Source organism: Chiloscyllium punctatum, chromosome 8 (genome assembly GCF_047496795.1).
Source record: "Chiloscyllium punctatum isolate Juve2018m chromosome 8, sChiPun1.3, whole genome shotgun sequence".
NCBI classification, from domain to species: Eukaryota; Metazoa; Chordata; class Chondrichthyes; order Orectolobiformes; family Hemiscylliidae; genus Chiloscyllium; species Chiloscyllium punctatum.
The window spans coordinates 79,195,040-79,210,140 of record NC_092746.1 but is presented as its reverse complement, the minus strand read 5'-3'; the positions used below and the strand labels follow the sequence as shown (position 1 = coordinate 79,210,140).

Sequence of the window (15,101 nt, the reverse complement as noted above, 5' to 3'; positions counted from 1 at the left end):
ACAACTGTGCTAGCGTATTTGTTTTCAGCTGCGTGCCCCTCCAGAGAATAAGGAGCAGAACATTTGATCCAGCTGGAAGAACATGAGACCCCCTCCAGTGCTAGGTCTACTGGTAAAGGATCAGCTTGCATGACAGCATCTGAATTGGAAGGGACCTAATTTACTGGCAGGAAGATTTGCTAGAGTTGCTTAGGAGATTTAAACTAGTAAGGTTGGGTTGTGGGACCCAGGGAGATAGTAATGAAAGAGATCTGTCTGAGACTGGTGCAGTTGGGAAAAGGAGCAAGTCAAACAGTCAGGGCAAGTAGGAACAAAGCAGAGATTGAGGTAAATTAAAATGCATTCGTTTCAATGCAAGAGGCCTAACAGGGAAGGCAGATGAACTCAGGGCATGGTTAGGAACATGGGACTGGGATATCATAGCAATTACAGTAATGTGGCTCAGGGATGAACAGGACTGGCAGTTTAATGTTCCAGGATACAAGTATTATAGGAAGGACAGAAAGGGAGGTAAGAGAGGAGGGGGAGTGGCATTTTGATGAGGGATAACATTACAGCTGTACTTGGGGAAGATATTCCTGGGAATACATCCAGGGAAGTTATTCAGGTGGATCTGAGAAATAAGAAAGGAATGATTAACTTATTGGGATTGTACTATGGAACCCCAACAGTCAGTGGGAAATTGAGGAACAGGTTTGTAAGGAGATCTTAGTTATCTATAAGAATAGGGTGGTAATGGTAGGGGATCTTAACTTTCAAAACATAGACTGGGACTGCCATAGTGTTAAAGGTTTAGATGGAGAGGAATTTGTTAAGTGTGCACAGGAAAATGTTTTGATTCAGTATGTGAATGTACCTACAAAGCAAATCAGGACTTATACACTTAATGGTAAGGTCCTAGGGAGTGTTGCTGAACAAAGAGATCTTGGAGTGCAGGTTTGTATCTCCTTGAAAGTGGATTCACAGGTAGATAGGATAGTGAAGAAAGCATTTAATATACTTTCCTTTATTGGTCAGAGCATTGAATATAGGAATTGTGAGGTCATGTTGTGGCTATACAGGATAATGTTTAGGCCACTTTTGGAATATTGTGCGCAATTCTGGACTCCCTTCTGGAGGAAGGACGTTGTGAAACTTGAAAGGGTTCATATAAAAGTTACAAAGATGTTGCCAGGGTTGGAGGGTTTGAGCTATAGGGAGAGGCAGAATAGGCTTGGGCGATTTTCCCTGTAGCTTTGGAGGCTGAGAGGTGACATTATAGAGGTTTATAAAATCATGAGGGGCATGGATAGGGTTAATAAACAAGGTCTTTTCCCTGGGTTGAGGGAGTCCAGAGCTTGAGGACATAGGTTTAGGGTGAGATAGGAAAGATTTAAAAGGGACCAAAGGGGCAACCTTTTCACACAAAAGATGATGCGTGTATGAATGAGCTGCCAGAGGAAGTGGTGGAGACTGGTACAATTACAACATTTAAAAGCATCAGGATGAGTACATGAACAGGAAGGATTTAGAGGATATGGGCCAAGGGCTGGCAAATGGGGCTAGGTTAATTTAGGAAATCTGGTCACGATGGATGAGTTGGACTGGAGGGTCTGTTTCTGTGCTGTATATCTGTTCTGTTTTTTTGTCCAATGTATGCAGGAGGGTTTTCTGACACAGTATGTAGACAGGCCAACAAGGGGCAAGGCCACATTAGATTTGGTACTGGGTAATGAACCCGGCCAGGTATTAGATTTGGAGGTAGGTGAGCACTTTGGTGATAGTGACCACAATTCAGTTATGTTTACTTTAGTGATGGAAAAGGATAGGTATGTATCACAGGACAAGAGTTATAGCTGGGGAAAGGCAATCACGATGTGATTAGGCAAGACTTAAGGTACATGGGATAGGGAAGGAAACTGCAGGAAATGTGCACAATTGAAATGTGAAGCTTATTCAAGGATCAGCTACTGCGAGTCCTCGATAAGTGTTTCTGGTTAGGCAGGGAGGAAGTGGTGAAGCGCAGGAGCCATGGTTTACTAAGAAAGTTGAATCTCTTGTCAAAGGGAAGAAGAAGGCTTATGTTAGGATGCGATGTGAAGGCGCAGTTAGGGCACTTGAGAGTTACAAGTTAGCCAGGAAGGACCTAAAAGAGAGCTAAGCAGAACCAGGACACGTGAGAAGTCGTTAGTGGATAGGATCTGGGAAAACCCTAAGGCTTTCTATCTGTATATCAAGACTAAAAGAATGACTAGAGTAAGATGAGGGCCAATCAAGGACAGTAGTGGGAAATTGTGTGTGGAGTCAGAGGAGATAGGGGAAAAAGACAGTGTTTTCAAGGAGGATATTGAGAAACAGGCTATTAAACTAGATGGGATTAAGGTTCACAAGGAGGAGGTGAAAGCAATTCTGGAAAGTATGAAAACAGATAAGTCCCCTGGTCTGGATGGGATTTATCCTCAGATTCTCTGGGAAGCCAGAGAGCAGATTGCTGAGCCTCTGGCTTTGATCTTTATGTCTTCAGGAATAGTGCCAGAAGACTGGAGGATAGCAAATGTTGTTCCTTTGTTCAAGAAGGGGAGTAGAGACAACCCTGGTAATTATAGACCAGTGAGCCTTACTTTGGTTGTGGATAAAGTGTTAGAAAGGGTTATAAGAGATAGGATTTATAATCATCTAGAAAGCAATAAGTTGATTAGGGATAGTCAACACAGTTTTGTGAAGGGTAGGTCATGCCTCATAAACCTTACTGAGTTCTTTGAGAAGGCAACCAAACAGGCGGATGAGGGTAAAGTGGTTAATGTGGTTTATATGGACTTCAGTAAGGTGTTTGATAAGGTTCCCCACGATAGGCTATTGCACAAATACAGAGGCATAGGATTGAAGGTGATTTAGCGATTTGAATCAGAAATTGGCTAGCTGAAAGAAGACAGAGGATGGTGGTTCATGGGAAATATTCATCCTGAAGTTCCGTTACTAGTGCGGTACCAATGGATCTGTTTTGGGTTCACTGTTGTTTGTCATTTTTATAAATTACCTGAATGAGGGCATTGACGGAAGGCTCAGTAAATTTGCAGTTGACACTAAGGTCAGTAGAGTTAGTGGATAGTGACGAAGGATGTTGTAGGTTACACAGAGACATAGATAAGCTGCAGAACTGGGCTGAGAGGTGGCAAATGGAGTTTAATGCAGCAAAGTTTGAGGTGATTCAATTTGGAAGGAGTAACTGGAATGCAGAGTACTGGGCTAATGTTAAGATTCTTGATTGCGTAGATGAGCAGAGAAATCTCGGTGACCAGGCACATAGATCCTTGAAAGTTCCCACCCAGGCTGATAAGGTTGTTGAGAAGGCATACAGTGTGTTAGCTTTTAGTGGTAGAGGGATTGAGCTTTGGAACCAAGAGATTATGCTGCAGCTGTACAAAATTCTGGTGCAGCCACATTTGGAGTATTGCATACAGCTCTGGTCACCGCATTCTACAAAGGATGCGGAAGCTTTAGAAAGGATTCAGAGGATATTTACTAGGATGTTGCCTGGTATGGAGGGAAGGTCTTACGAGGAAAGGCTGAGGGATTTGAGGCTGTTTTTGTTAGAGAGAAGAAGGCTGGGAGATGACTTAATTGAAACATTTAAGATAATCAGAGGGTTAGATAGGTTGGACAGTGAGAGCATTTTTCCTCAGATGGTAATGGCTAGCACGAGAGGACATAGCTTTAAATTAGATATAGGACACATGTCAGAGGTAGTTTCTGTACTCAGAGTAGTAGGGGCAAGGAACACACTTCCTTCAACAGTAGTAGACTCGCCAACTTCATGGTCATTGGATAGGCATATGGACGAGAATGGAATAGTATAAATTAGATGGGTTTCAGATTAGTTCTAAAGGTCGGCACAACATCGAGGGCCAAAGGGCCTGTACTGTGCTGTAATGTTCTATGTTCTATTACTATGGTTCAGTGTCTGAGCTCTAGAGTCCTGGGTTCAAATGGCAGACCGCTCCATGCACCTGTAGCCTCTGGAACAAGGCCTCCATGTCATGATGCAGGAGGACATTCATTGTCTGTGTCCAATAAGGCTCCTATCATTGGATAATTTGGACTCTCCCACCCAACACCAGGTCACCCCCTCTCACCAAGCTTGTGTGTTTTATTCTCATGAACTGAGGGAAGGTCGAGAGATGTGAGCATTTACAATGGCTTTTGTGGAGAAGAGGGAAAGTCTATTTGTGAAGTTTGACAGTGACGCATAAGTGCAAGAAGGCAAGAGTGAGTACGAGGGCTCACTACACAGATGAGTATGAGGTATGCCTGGAGAGAGACAACTGGGTGCAGCTGAAGAATGTGTTGGCCTGAAGAATGTTGTGCAGGAGAATGTGAGGCAAGGCAAAGTGAGGGCCTGGCTGCTTAAACTGTTATGCAATTCGCTTGCCATGCCCTCTTGATGTCTGTAAAGTAAAAAAAAAACTGAACTGATAAAGAAAAAGTCCAGGTCAGAATCTGATTACAGTTTAAAAATCAGTCAAGGTAGAGAAGGTGAATAGACCAGGTACTATTTCAAGGTTTAAGTTTTGATGGACAATTTAGAAGGAGGCCTGTGGCATTGACTTTACAGGATCTTCCCTGAAGAGGAGCTGGCTATCACACAACAGAACTTGCACAATTGACCTAATGGTTTTTATTAACTTAGTTTCACTTCCTGTTGCTTGATATGTTAGGAAACGTTCCTTGGATACATATCAACTTCATAGAAACTGACATTTTCATTTTCAGCAAGTATCATTTCAGTACAAAAGAAATGCTGAAAATGAGAGAAGAGCATTCACTATAAGTCAGCAGAAGGGCTTACGCTGAAATGTTGACTGTCCTGCTCCTTGGATGCTGCCTGACCTGCTGTGCTCTTTCCAGTATCACACGTTTTGACTCCGACTCTACAGCATCTAGAGTACTCACTTTCTCCTAGAATTAGTGAAGAGACATATTATTTATATCACTGTTTCAAGTGACACAGTGTTTCCTGTAAGAACTGAAGATTTACCAGACTTGTTTGTAACTTGGCCAATTTGAGCCTGAGAAGGATTTTGAGTGCAATACCAAGGCACCATTCCAAGTTTGGAAAGGTAAAGGGAGGATGAGCCATGGTAGGCCCTACTGATGCCAAGGTGTAAAAATGGACCCCCTCTCCCAAGATTTGGGACACAGATCTCTGATTTCATGCTGAGGTGGATAGAGTTTCAGGAATTCATATGCCATTACTTTCTCGTCACTTATTTCAGTGGACAATAAAAATAACTAATGCTGCAACAAATGTCTGTATGTTGAGTCAAAATCCTTTGGAACAAATGGTTGAACTAACAGTTGTCTGCTCTGTTATCTTAACAAATAGTTGACCCTGGCTGTGGAGGAACATATGAAGATAGTAAGGGCATTCTCACCTCCCCCAACTGGCCCAATCCATTTCCCAGCAACACGCAATGTGTCTACATTATCCAGCAGCCCACTGGGGAGCGCATCCACCTCCAGTTCACACATATGGAATTGGAATTCAACAACAGCTGTTCCTCAGTCTACGTAGAGGTAAATTATGCCTCCCATACACTTTACAAGTATGCTTTCATAGACTTTCAGCCATAAGTGCTCTGAAATGTGGATAGATAATTTAGCAAACCAATTGCAGTTGCTGTAACAATGAAATGTGAGTATTAACAGAACACTGAGTGCATTCTTATGAGGCACATTCTTTTCCTACCAACCAGCCAGTGAATTCACTGGTATTGACCTCAGATTAAGAATTGCTGTGGACTTACTTGAGCTCAGTTTTAAAAATGACTAATTCCAATAATCATGCAAAATAATAGCTCGTTTTGAGACCAGCAAAGTTTGATTGCTTCTTTATGCAGTTTGCATCTGGTAAAGCATTACGGATCCCTGCGCTTCTCAAAATAATAATGCAGTGGAAGGAATCACATTGCAAATCCGGGAGGGACACCACATAATCAAATGCATAGTTTCCCACAAAAAGAAGTCAAGCTTTACTTTAAAGTTTGTACATTTGTGTTTGGGGGCGGATTACTGCAGAGAACGAAACGCATTATAGCTACCAGCACTTTTAAAAATTATAGTACTTTATCCTTTAGGCACAGAGCTGTTGTATCCGTGAATCTAATCTGATTAGAAGACTGTCTATTCCTTTGAACTTGTTTCAGAAAATTTCCATGACTTGACCTGTGGCCAAACAATACATTGTGATTCCATAAAAGGTTTCTTTAAATAAAATAACTGTCTTGATAGGAGTGACTGAAAACCATCGGTGAATTTGCTTCAAAATTAAATCACAGCAATATATTGATAACGTTTTTAAGATCTCCACTTAAATACAGTACAACCTTGATTCTCCGAACCTCAATTATCCAAATTTTAGACAATCCAAACAAGACCTCAAGGTACCCTAGAAACGGCACTAGGCAGCTCAGCATTCAGTTATCAGTTAAATGGCATTATGGCGTGCATTGCCGGATAACCGATGCATGTTCGCTAACTGGCACTTAAATCACCGCTTGTTTACGATCAGATCAGTTATCCGAACGATCAATTATCCAAACAAAATACTCCCCGCCCATATTGTTTGGATAATCGAGGTTGTACTGTATTCCAATTGATATAATTACTACAGACTGCATATTAGTGTTTTGTTTGATTTAGTGGCTTACATACACTCTGCTCAATGATGGTTTGCATGCCCCCTCTCCCTCCATTGAATCTGGATGAAGTGGGCTGAGCAGGGAATAGAACAGTATAGGTACAGACATTCCATCTTTTACTGCAGAAGTGTTTTACTCATGTCCAATCGGCATAGTGTATTAAAAATCTTTTAATGTTCTTTGAGCCTGGCTGTGGAAATGATGTGATAAATCCCCCAGAAAGCCAAATCCTTACTGAATAATGCATTTTATTATTTCCACTAGAGTGGTGTTTCTAAAAGGAAAGTGATCCCTTACAGTACAAATAAAAGAATTCACCAATAGTTCCAACTCTTCTATCCTGTGATGTATATCCTTAGCTTATTATGTTTCCAAATTTTCGATAGTGCTAAGTGTAGTCAAAATTGTGCAGCGATTGGCGAAGTAAGACAGCAAGTCAATGAAATGTTAATTTGCAGTTTAACACAAGAGAAATTATGAATATAATGTTAAAAATCACAAAACCAGATTATAGTCCAACAGCTTTATTTGGAAGCAGTAGTGCTTTCAAATAAACCTGTTGGATTATGACCTGGTGGTGTGTGATTTTTAACTTTGTCCACCACAGCCCAACACCAGCTCCTTTACAGAAGTATCAGTGTAACTGCCCTTGGTTGAAATGTTATGGGTACAGCTAGCTTCTGAGTATTCTATTAGTCTCAAAATGTTTTTCAAACAAATTAGTTGCTTTATTATGTTATGGTGTTTATGCTATTTCATTATAATTAGTTGTTTGGCATCTATTATACAACTTTAAAGCATCAATTAGCACAAAAAAGAATATTTATTTGTGTTAATATATTGACAGTCACACAGGAATAAGATGAGAGCCTCTTTTCTTAATTGCAGATGGGGCCTGCAGCAGGCTGTCAGATAAGATATACAAAGAGCCATATATCTTGAGTCCATGTTTATGTATCAGAGAGTGCAATCGTGCAAGAATTATAATTCATTCTCTGATCCTAGTGGTAACTATGTCACAAACGTTTGGGTAGGTGATGGCCTTGTGGTACTTTTGATCGACTATTATCCAGAAACTCAGTTTTCTGCAGTAAACCACCTTAAACTTGAAGGAAACCAGCTTATTTTTTCTTCAGTAGATCTGCCAGTTGTGATTTTGAATTGGCTAAGTAAGAGACCTTGCATATTTGAGCCAGCAACCCTGTGCCTTTTGCAACTAGTGGAAGTATTCAGAAAAAAATACATTAAATGGTTATGGTTCAACAAAAAACACAACAGATCTTGTGAACAAAGAGTAAAGAAAGTTTTGTCAGTGTTCCCCCTGCTCATGTATAATCATTTTCACGTTGAGAACATAGAACAGTACAGCACAGTACAGGCCCTTTCGCCCTCAATGTTTTTCCAGCCTTTTACCCTACTCTAAGATCAGACTAACCTACATACCCTTCATTGTACTATCTTCTATGTGCCTATCGAAGAGTCACTTAAATGTACCTAATATATCTGACTCTACTACCGCTGCCGCAGTGCATTCCACACACCCACCACTCTCTGTGTAAAGAACATACCTCTGACATCTCCCATTAACCTTCCTTCAATTACGTTAAAACTATGCCCCCTCGTGATAGACACTTCTGCCATGGAAAAAAGTCTCTGGCTGTCGACTCTATCTATCCTATCAATATCTTCTACAACTCTTATCCTTCTTCACTCCAATGAGAAAAGCGCTAATTCCCTCAACCTTTCTTCATAAGGCATTCCCTCCAGTCGAGGCAGCATCCTGGGAAATCTCCTCTGCGCTCGCTCCAAATCTTCCACAGCTTTCCTATAATGAAGCAAGAATTGAGAGTGTGGTGCTTATGAAGGGCATACGCCTGAAACATCGATTCTCCTGCTCCTTGGAAGCTGCCTAACCGGCTGTGCTTTATCAGCATCATACTCTCGACTCTGACCTCCAGCATCTGCAGTCCTCACTTTCTCTATAATGAGGCAACTAGAACTGAACATAATATCCCAAAAGTGGTTTAACCAGGGCTCTGTAGAGCTGCAGCATAACATTGAGGCTCTTAAACTCAATCACCCGCGAATGAAAGCCAACACACCATACACCTTCTTAATAAATCTATCAACTTGGGTGGCAACTTTGAGGGATCTATGGACATGGACCCCAAGATCCCTCTGTTCCTCCACACTGCCAAAACTCCTGCCTTTAATCCTGCATCCTGCATTCAAATTTGACCTTCCAAAGTGAATGTCTTCACACTTTTCCAGGTTAAACACCATCTGCCACTTATTAGCTCAGTTCTGCATCCTGTCAATCCCATTACAACAGTCCTCCACACTATCCACAACTCCACCAACCTTCGTGTCATCGGCAAACCTACTAACCCACCCTTCCACTTCCTGATCCAAGTCATTTATAAAGATCACAAAGAGGAGGTCCCAGAACCGATCCCTGTGGAACACCACTAGTCACCAAGCTCCAGGATGAATATTTTCCACCTACTACCACCCTGTGTCTTCTTTGTATCAGCCAATTCTGTATCCAGACAGCCAGGTTTCCCTGCCTCCTTATTTTCTGAATGAGCCTACCATATCAAATGCCTACCTAATCAAACCTTATCAAATGCCTACCTAAAATTCATGTACACCACATCCACTGCTCTGCCTTCATCAACATGTTTTGTCACATCCTCAAATAATTCAATAACGTTTGTGAGGCATGACCTGCCTCACAACGGGTGTGTGGAATGCACTGCGGCAGCGGTGAGGCATGACCTGCTAAAGCCATGTTGACTATCTCTAATCAAACTATGGTTTTCCAAGTAATCATAAATCCTGTCTCTCCGAATCCTCTCCAATATTTTGCCCACCACTGATATAAGAGTGACTGATCTATAATTCCCAGGGTTATCCCTATTCCCTTCCTTGAAGTAGGAAATAACTTTTGCTACCCTTCAATCATCAGGCACTATTCCAGTGGACAGTGAGGACGCAAACCTCATCACCAAAGGCACAGCAAGCTCTTCCCTCGCTTCCTGTAGTAACCTAGGGTATATCCTGTCTGACCTAAGGGATATATCTTTCCTTAGGTTTTTCAAATTTTCAGCACATCCTCCTTCCTAACATCAACTTGTTCCAGCATATTAGTCTGTTTCACACTGTACTTAGAAACATCAAGGTCCCTCTCAATAGTGAATACTGAAGCAAAGTATTCATCAATTCTCCTACTTCCTCTGACTCCAGGCGCAAGTTCCGTCCACTATCCCTGATTGGCCTTACCCTCACTCTGGCCATCGTCTTGTTCCTCACATAGGTGTCGAATGCCTTAGGGTTTTCCTTAATCCTACCCGCTAAGGCTTTTTCATGTCGCCTTCTAGCTCTCCTAAGTCCATTCTTCAGTTCCTTCCTGGCTACCTTGTAACCTTCTAAAACCCTGTCTGATCCTAGCCTCCTTAACTTTAAGTAAGCTTCCCCTTCTTCCTCTTGACGAGATATTCCACATCCCTTGTCACCCAAGGTTCTTTCAAACTACCATCCCTTCCTTGCCTCAGTGGGACAAACCTGTCCTGCACTATCAGCAGGTGCTTCCTAAACAACCTCCACATTTGTGTTGCATTTCCCTAAGAACATCTAGTGCCAATTTAGGCACTCTAATTCCTGCCTGATAGGATTGTAATTCCCCCTCCCCCAATTAAATACTTTCTCATACTGTCTGCTCCTATCCCTCTCCATGAGTATAGTAAAAGTCATGGATTTGTGATCACTATCGCCAAAATGCTTTCCCAAGATCTGTTGCCAAGGGCCAAATCCAATATGGCCTCCCTCTTAGTTGGACTATCTACATATTGTGTCAGGAACGCTTCCTGGAAACACCTGATAAAAACTGCACTGTCGTAACTATTTGAACTATGTAGGTTCCAATCAATGTTAGGGAAGTTAAAGTCATCCTTGACAATAACCCTGTTACTTCTGCACTTTTCCAAAATCTGCCTCCCAATCTGCTCCTCCCTGTCTTTGTTGCTATTGGGGGGTCTGTAGAAAACTCCGAATAAAGTGTCTGCTCCTTTCCTGTTTCTGACTTCCACCCATACTGACTCTGTAGATAAGGTAAAACAATGACTGCAGATGCTGGAAACCAGTTTCTGCAGAAGAGAAAAGCACAGCAGTTCAGGCAGCATCCGAGGAGCAGGAAAATCAACGTTTCAGGCAGAAGCCCTTCATCAGGAATACATGACTATAGATAAACCCTCCTGGAAGCTCTCCCTTTCTGCACCTGTGATACTATCCCTGATTAGAAATGCCACTCCTCTACCTCTGTTACCTTCCTCCCTTTTTCTTTTGAAACATCTAAACCCTGGAACATCCAACAGCCATTCCTGCACCTGTGATATCCAAATCTCCTTAATGCCACAATATCATAGTTCCAAGTACTGATCCATGCTCTGAGTTCATCACCCTTATTCCTGATACTTCTTGCATTAATATAGACACACTTCAATGCATTACGCTGACTGCACATTTGCCCTATCAAGTGTCTATCCCTCCTCAGAGACTCTCTGCATGCTGTATCTGACTGTTCACTACCTACTCCATCATTTGATCCATAGCTCAGATTTCCACCTAACCAGCCAATCTAGTTTAAACCCTCTCGAAGAGCTTGAGCAAACCTCCCACCCAGGATATTGTTGCCCCTCCAGGTCAAGTGCAACCCATCCTTCTTGTACAGATCCCACCTTCCTGAGAAGGTATCTCAGTGATCCACATATCTGAAGCCCTCCCTCCTACACCAGCCCTGCAGCCATGTGTTCATCTACCCTCGCTCTCTATTCCTATCCTCACTAGCACGTAGCACCGATAGAAATCCTGAGATTGTTACTCTGCTCGTCCTGCCTTCTAGCTTCCAGCCTCAATCCATGTATTCCCTTTTCAGGTCCTCTTCCCTTTCCCTACCGATGTCATGTGTACTACAATTTCTAGCTGCTCATCCTCTCCCTTCAGAACCCTGTAATCTCAATCTGGGACAAGGCTGACCCTGGCACCTGGGAGGCAACACACCATCTGGGAGTCTCATTTGCAACCACAGAGTCTCCTGTCTGCTCCTCTCATGATTGAATCTCCAATAACGATTGCTCTCCTATTCCACAACCATCACATGTTGTTGATGCTTCTGAGTAATTTGCCCTTTCAAAAACTAACCTCTGGAATCCTGGACTCCTGAAGTCAAGAGGATTCACTTTCTTTCCTCTTTTTTAAGAATGATGGTTTTCATTTGTTCCACTGCTAGTTCTTTATTCTCATGATTGACAGTGATACAACTGCTAACAGCTCTATGACTGTTTAACTAATCCCTTGCAACTGGGTATATCTATGTCAGTGCTTGTGCATTTAAAATACTGGGAGAGAATTTGTGATAATAACAAAACAACTGTTAACTTAGTAATGCTTGGACAGTGCCTGGATGGGTGCAGTTCCAATAACACTAAAGAAGCTTGTCACTGTCCAGAACAAAGCAGCCCGTTTGATTAGCACCACATCTCAAACACTACAAGCATCATAGAAGCTCAGTAGCAACAGTGTACCATCTTACAAATGCACTGCAGAAATTCACCAAGGCTCTTAAGACAGCATCTTCTGAACCCATGACCACTTCTACCTAGAAGGACAGGGCAACAGATCTGTGGTAAGACTATCACCTGCACTTGCCTCTCCCAAGCCACTCACCATCCTATCTTGGAAATATATCGCCATTTGTTCAATGTTGCTGGATCAAAATACTGGTATTTGCTCCCTAATAGCATTTAAACCAAACAGCAAATAGACTGCTGTGGTTCACCTTCCGAAGGGCAGTCAGGGTCAGATAGTAAATGCTGGTCCAGCCACTGATGCCCACATCCTGTGAGTGAATTTTAAAAGAAAATGTTAATTAAGGAACTGGCCTTGTCTGCAACTGAACTCTTCAATCTAAAAGACAGAATAGCTTATCTAATTATATACCAGGCAACATTTACCCTTTTTATGTAAGAGCATAAGAAGGGTTTGAATAAAGCACAAGAAATTGAAAATCCCTATGCTGGGTCTTGCCCATCCCTTTACTTGAACTGAAGAAGGTCAGAACAGACTATAAGTGCCCTTCTGGTAATGCCCACATTCCTTGAATGAATAATAAGATAATATAGATAAGTGTGAGGTTTTGCATTTTGGAAAGTCAACTCAAGGTAGGAGTTTCATGGTGAATGGTAGAGCCTTAAGGAGTGTAATGGGACAGAGGGATCTTGGAGTTCAGGTTCACAGTTCTCAGAAAGTGGGGTCACAGGCAGACAGGGCAGTGAAGAAGGCTTTTGGCACACTGGCCTTTATTTGTCAGGGCATTGAGTATAGAAGTTGCAAAGTTATGTTGCACTTGTACAGGGCATTGGTGAGGCTGCACTTGGAGTATTATGTTCAGTTTTAGTCACCTTGCTATAGGAAGGATGTTATTAAACTGGATGCTGCCTGACCTGCTGTGCTTTTCCAGCACCACGTTCTTGACTCTAATCTGCAGCATTTACTTTCACTGAGTTGATTTCAAACTGGAAAGAATTCAAAAAAATTTACAATGGTGTTGCCAGGACTCAATAGTCTGAGTTATAGGGAGAGGTTGGGGAAGCTAGGATATTTTTCTTTAGAGCATAAGAGACGGAGGGAGATCTTATAGAAGTGTATAAGATGATGAGAGGCATGGATAGGGTGAATGCACTCAGTCTTTTTCCCAGGGTTGGGGAATCAAAGTCTAGAGGGTATCAGTTTAAGGTTAGAGGGGAAATTATAAAAGAGAACCTGGGGCAACTTTTTTACACAGAAGGTGGTGTTCATATGGAATGAGCTGCCAGTGGAAGTGGTTGAGGCACATACATTACCAACATTTAAAAGGCATTTAGACAAATACATGGATAGGAAAGGATTAGAAGGATATGGGCCATGGGCAGGGAAATGGAGTTAGCGTGGGCGGACATTTTGGTCGGCATGGACCGGTTTGGGCCAAAGGGCCTGTCTCTATGCTGTCGTACTTTATAATTCTGTAACTCTATGAATAGGTATGGAAAGCAAAGGAGATCCCCAGTTTTTAAAGTCTCCAGCTCCTGGAATAGTCCAATATTTAATCCATGGCTTGATATCTGGTGAGCTCAATAGGTTTTTCAATAGGAATCCAAGCAAGGATGCCTAAAGATCAAATCATTTTAAAAGGTTTGTTTAAAGATTTATTTGTTATGGATACTGTATGTTCTGAGGAAGAGCTGTATTGGACTCTAACATTTACTCTGTTTTTCCATCTACTGAGTGTCTCCAACACTTTTGGTTTTTATTTCAAATCTCCAACATTCAAAGTAATTGGCTTTTATTTGAGAGCTACAAGTATTAACAAGTGTCTGTCAAACATTGGTTGTTGATCCAATGACCCACTTCGGTTATTGTGATTTGGACGATGACCAGTCCCCATTCTGGTGAACCACTGAAGCACTTTCCTTATGAAAAATATTTTTGATCTTTCACTTAATTTTATTTGGATTTTAGGTTCATGATGGTGGAACAGAGATGGATCCTCTAATCAGCAAGTTCTGTGGTTCCACTCTCCCTGCTCCCATTACCACAAGTGGTAACAAAATGTGGATTAAATTTAAAGCAGATGTTTCTACCTCAAAAGGAGGTTTTCTTGCATTATATGAAGTTGGTAAGGATTCTCTTTTACTTCTATGTATTAGTCCTAAAATGCTATAGATGTAACAGAATATGTACCAAGTATTTCTTGCAAGTATAATGTAACTCAATTGGGTATTGATTTGTTGTGGCATAAAAAGCTCAGGTTGAGCTCCACTTGATGTTGTGGTATTCCCTAATGCATAAAATGATTCCAGGTTATTTATTCATTCATGTGGTACAAGCACTGCAGTCTAAGCCAAACGTTGCCCATTCCCAATTGCCCTTGAGAAAGTGATGGTGAACTGCCTTCTTGAATAACTGCACTCCAAGGAGGATAGGGAGATCCACAGTGCTGTTGGGAAAAGAGTGCCAGGATGTTAAGGAGTCAGAAGGAGAGTTATTTGCTGCACAATTCCAGCTTTACCCTGTTTTGTAACTATTTTATCTATGTGGCTGATCCAGTTATGTTCTAATCAATGGTAATTTCCAAAGGGTGTGATAACAGGTAATGCTGTTGAACATCAAGAGCAGACGATTGGATTCTTTCTTGCTGAAAGATGGTTATTGCCTGGCATTTACATGCTGCAAATGTTACTTGCTACATATCAGCCAGAACCTGGATATTGTCCAGGTCTTGTTGCATTCGGAGCTGGATTGTTTCAGTGGCAAATGGCACTGAACATTGCTAAATCTTTAAAAACATCTTGAATGCTGACCTTAGCATGGAGGGAAGGTCATTGATAA

General features: G+C 41.8%; 1 protein-coding gene across 1 annotated transcript in view; it reads left to right on the top strand.

The window, feature by feature from the left end:
* Window positions 1-15,101, top strand: part of cubn (cubilin (intrinsic factor-cobalamin receptor)) — a 295,475-nt gene that overhangs the window by 49,930 nt on the left and 230,444 nt on the right. Inside the window, exons 13-14 of the mRNA XM_072574987.1 lie at window positions 5,363-5,553; window positions 14,232-14,388. Of these exons, the coding sequence (XP_072431088.1) occupies window positions 5,363-5,553; window positions 14,232-14,388 (348 nt within the window). The remainder of the gene's footprint in view (window positions 1-5,362; window positions 5,554-14,231; window positions 14,389-15,101) is intronic.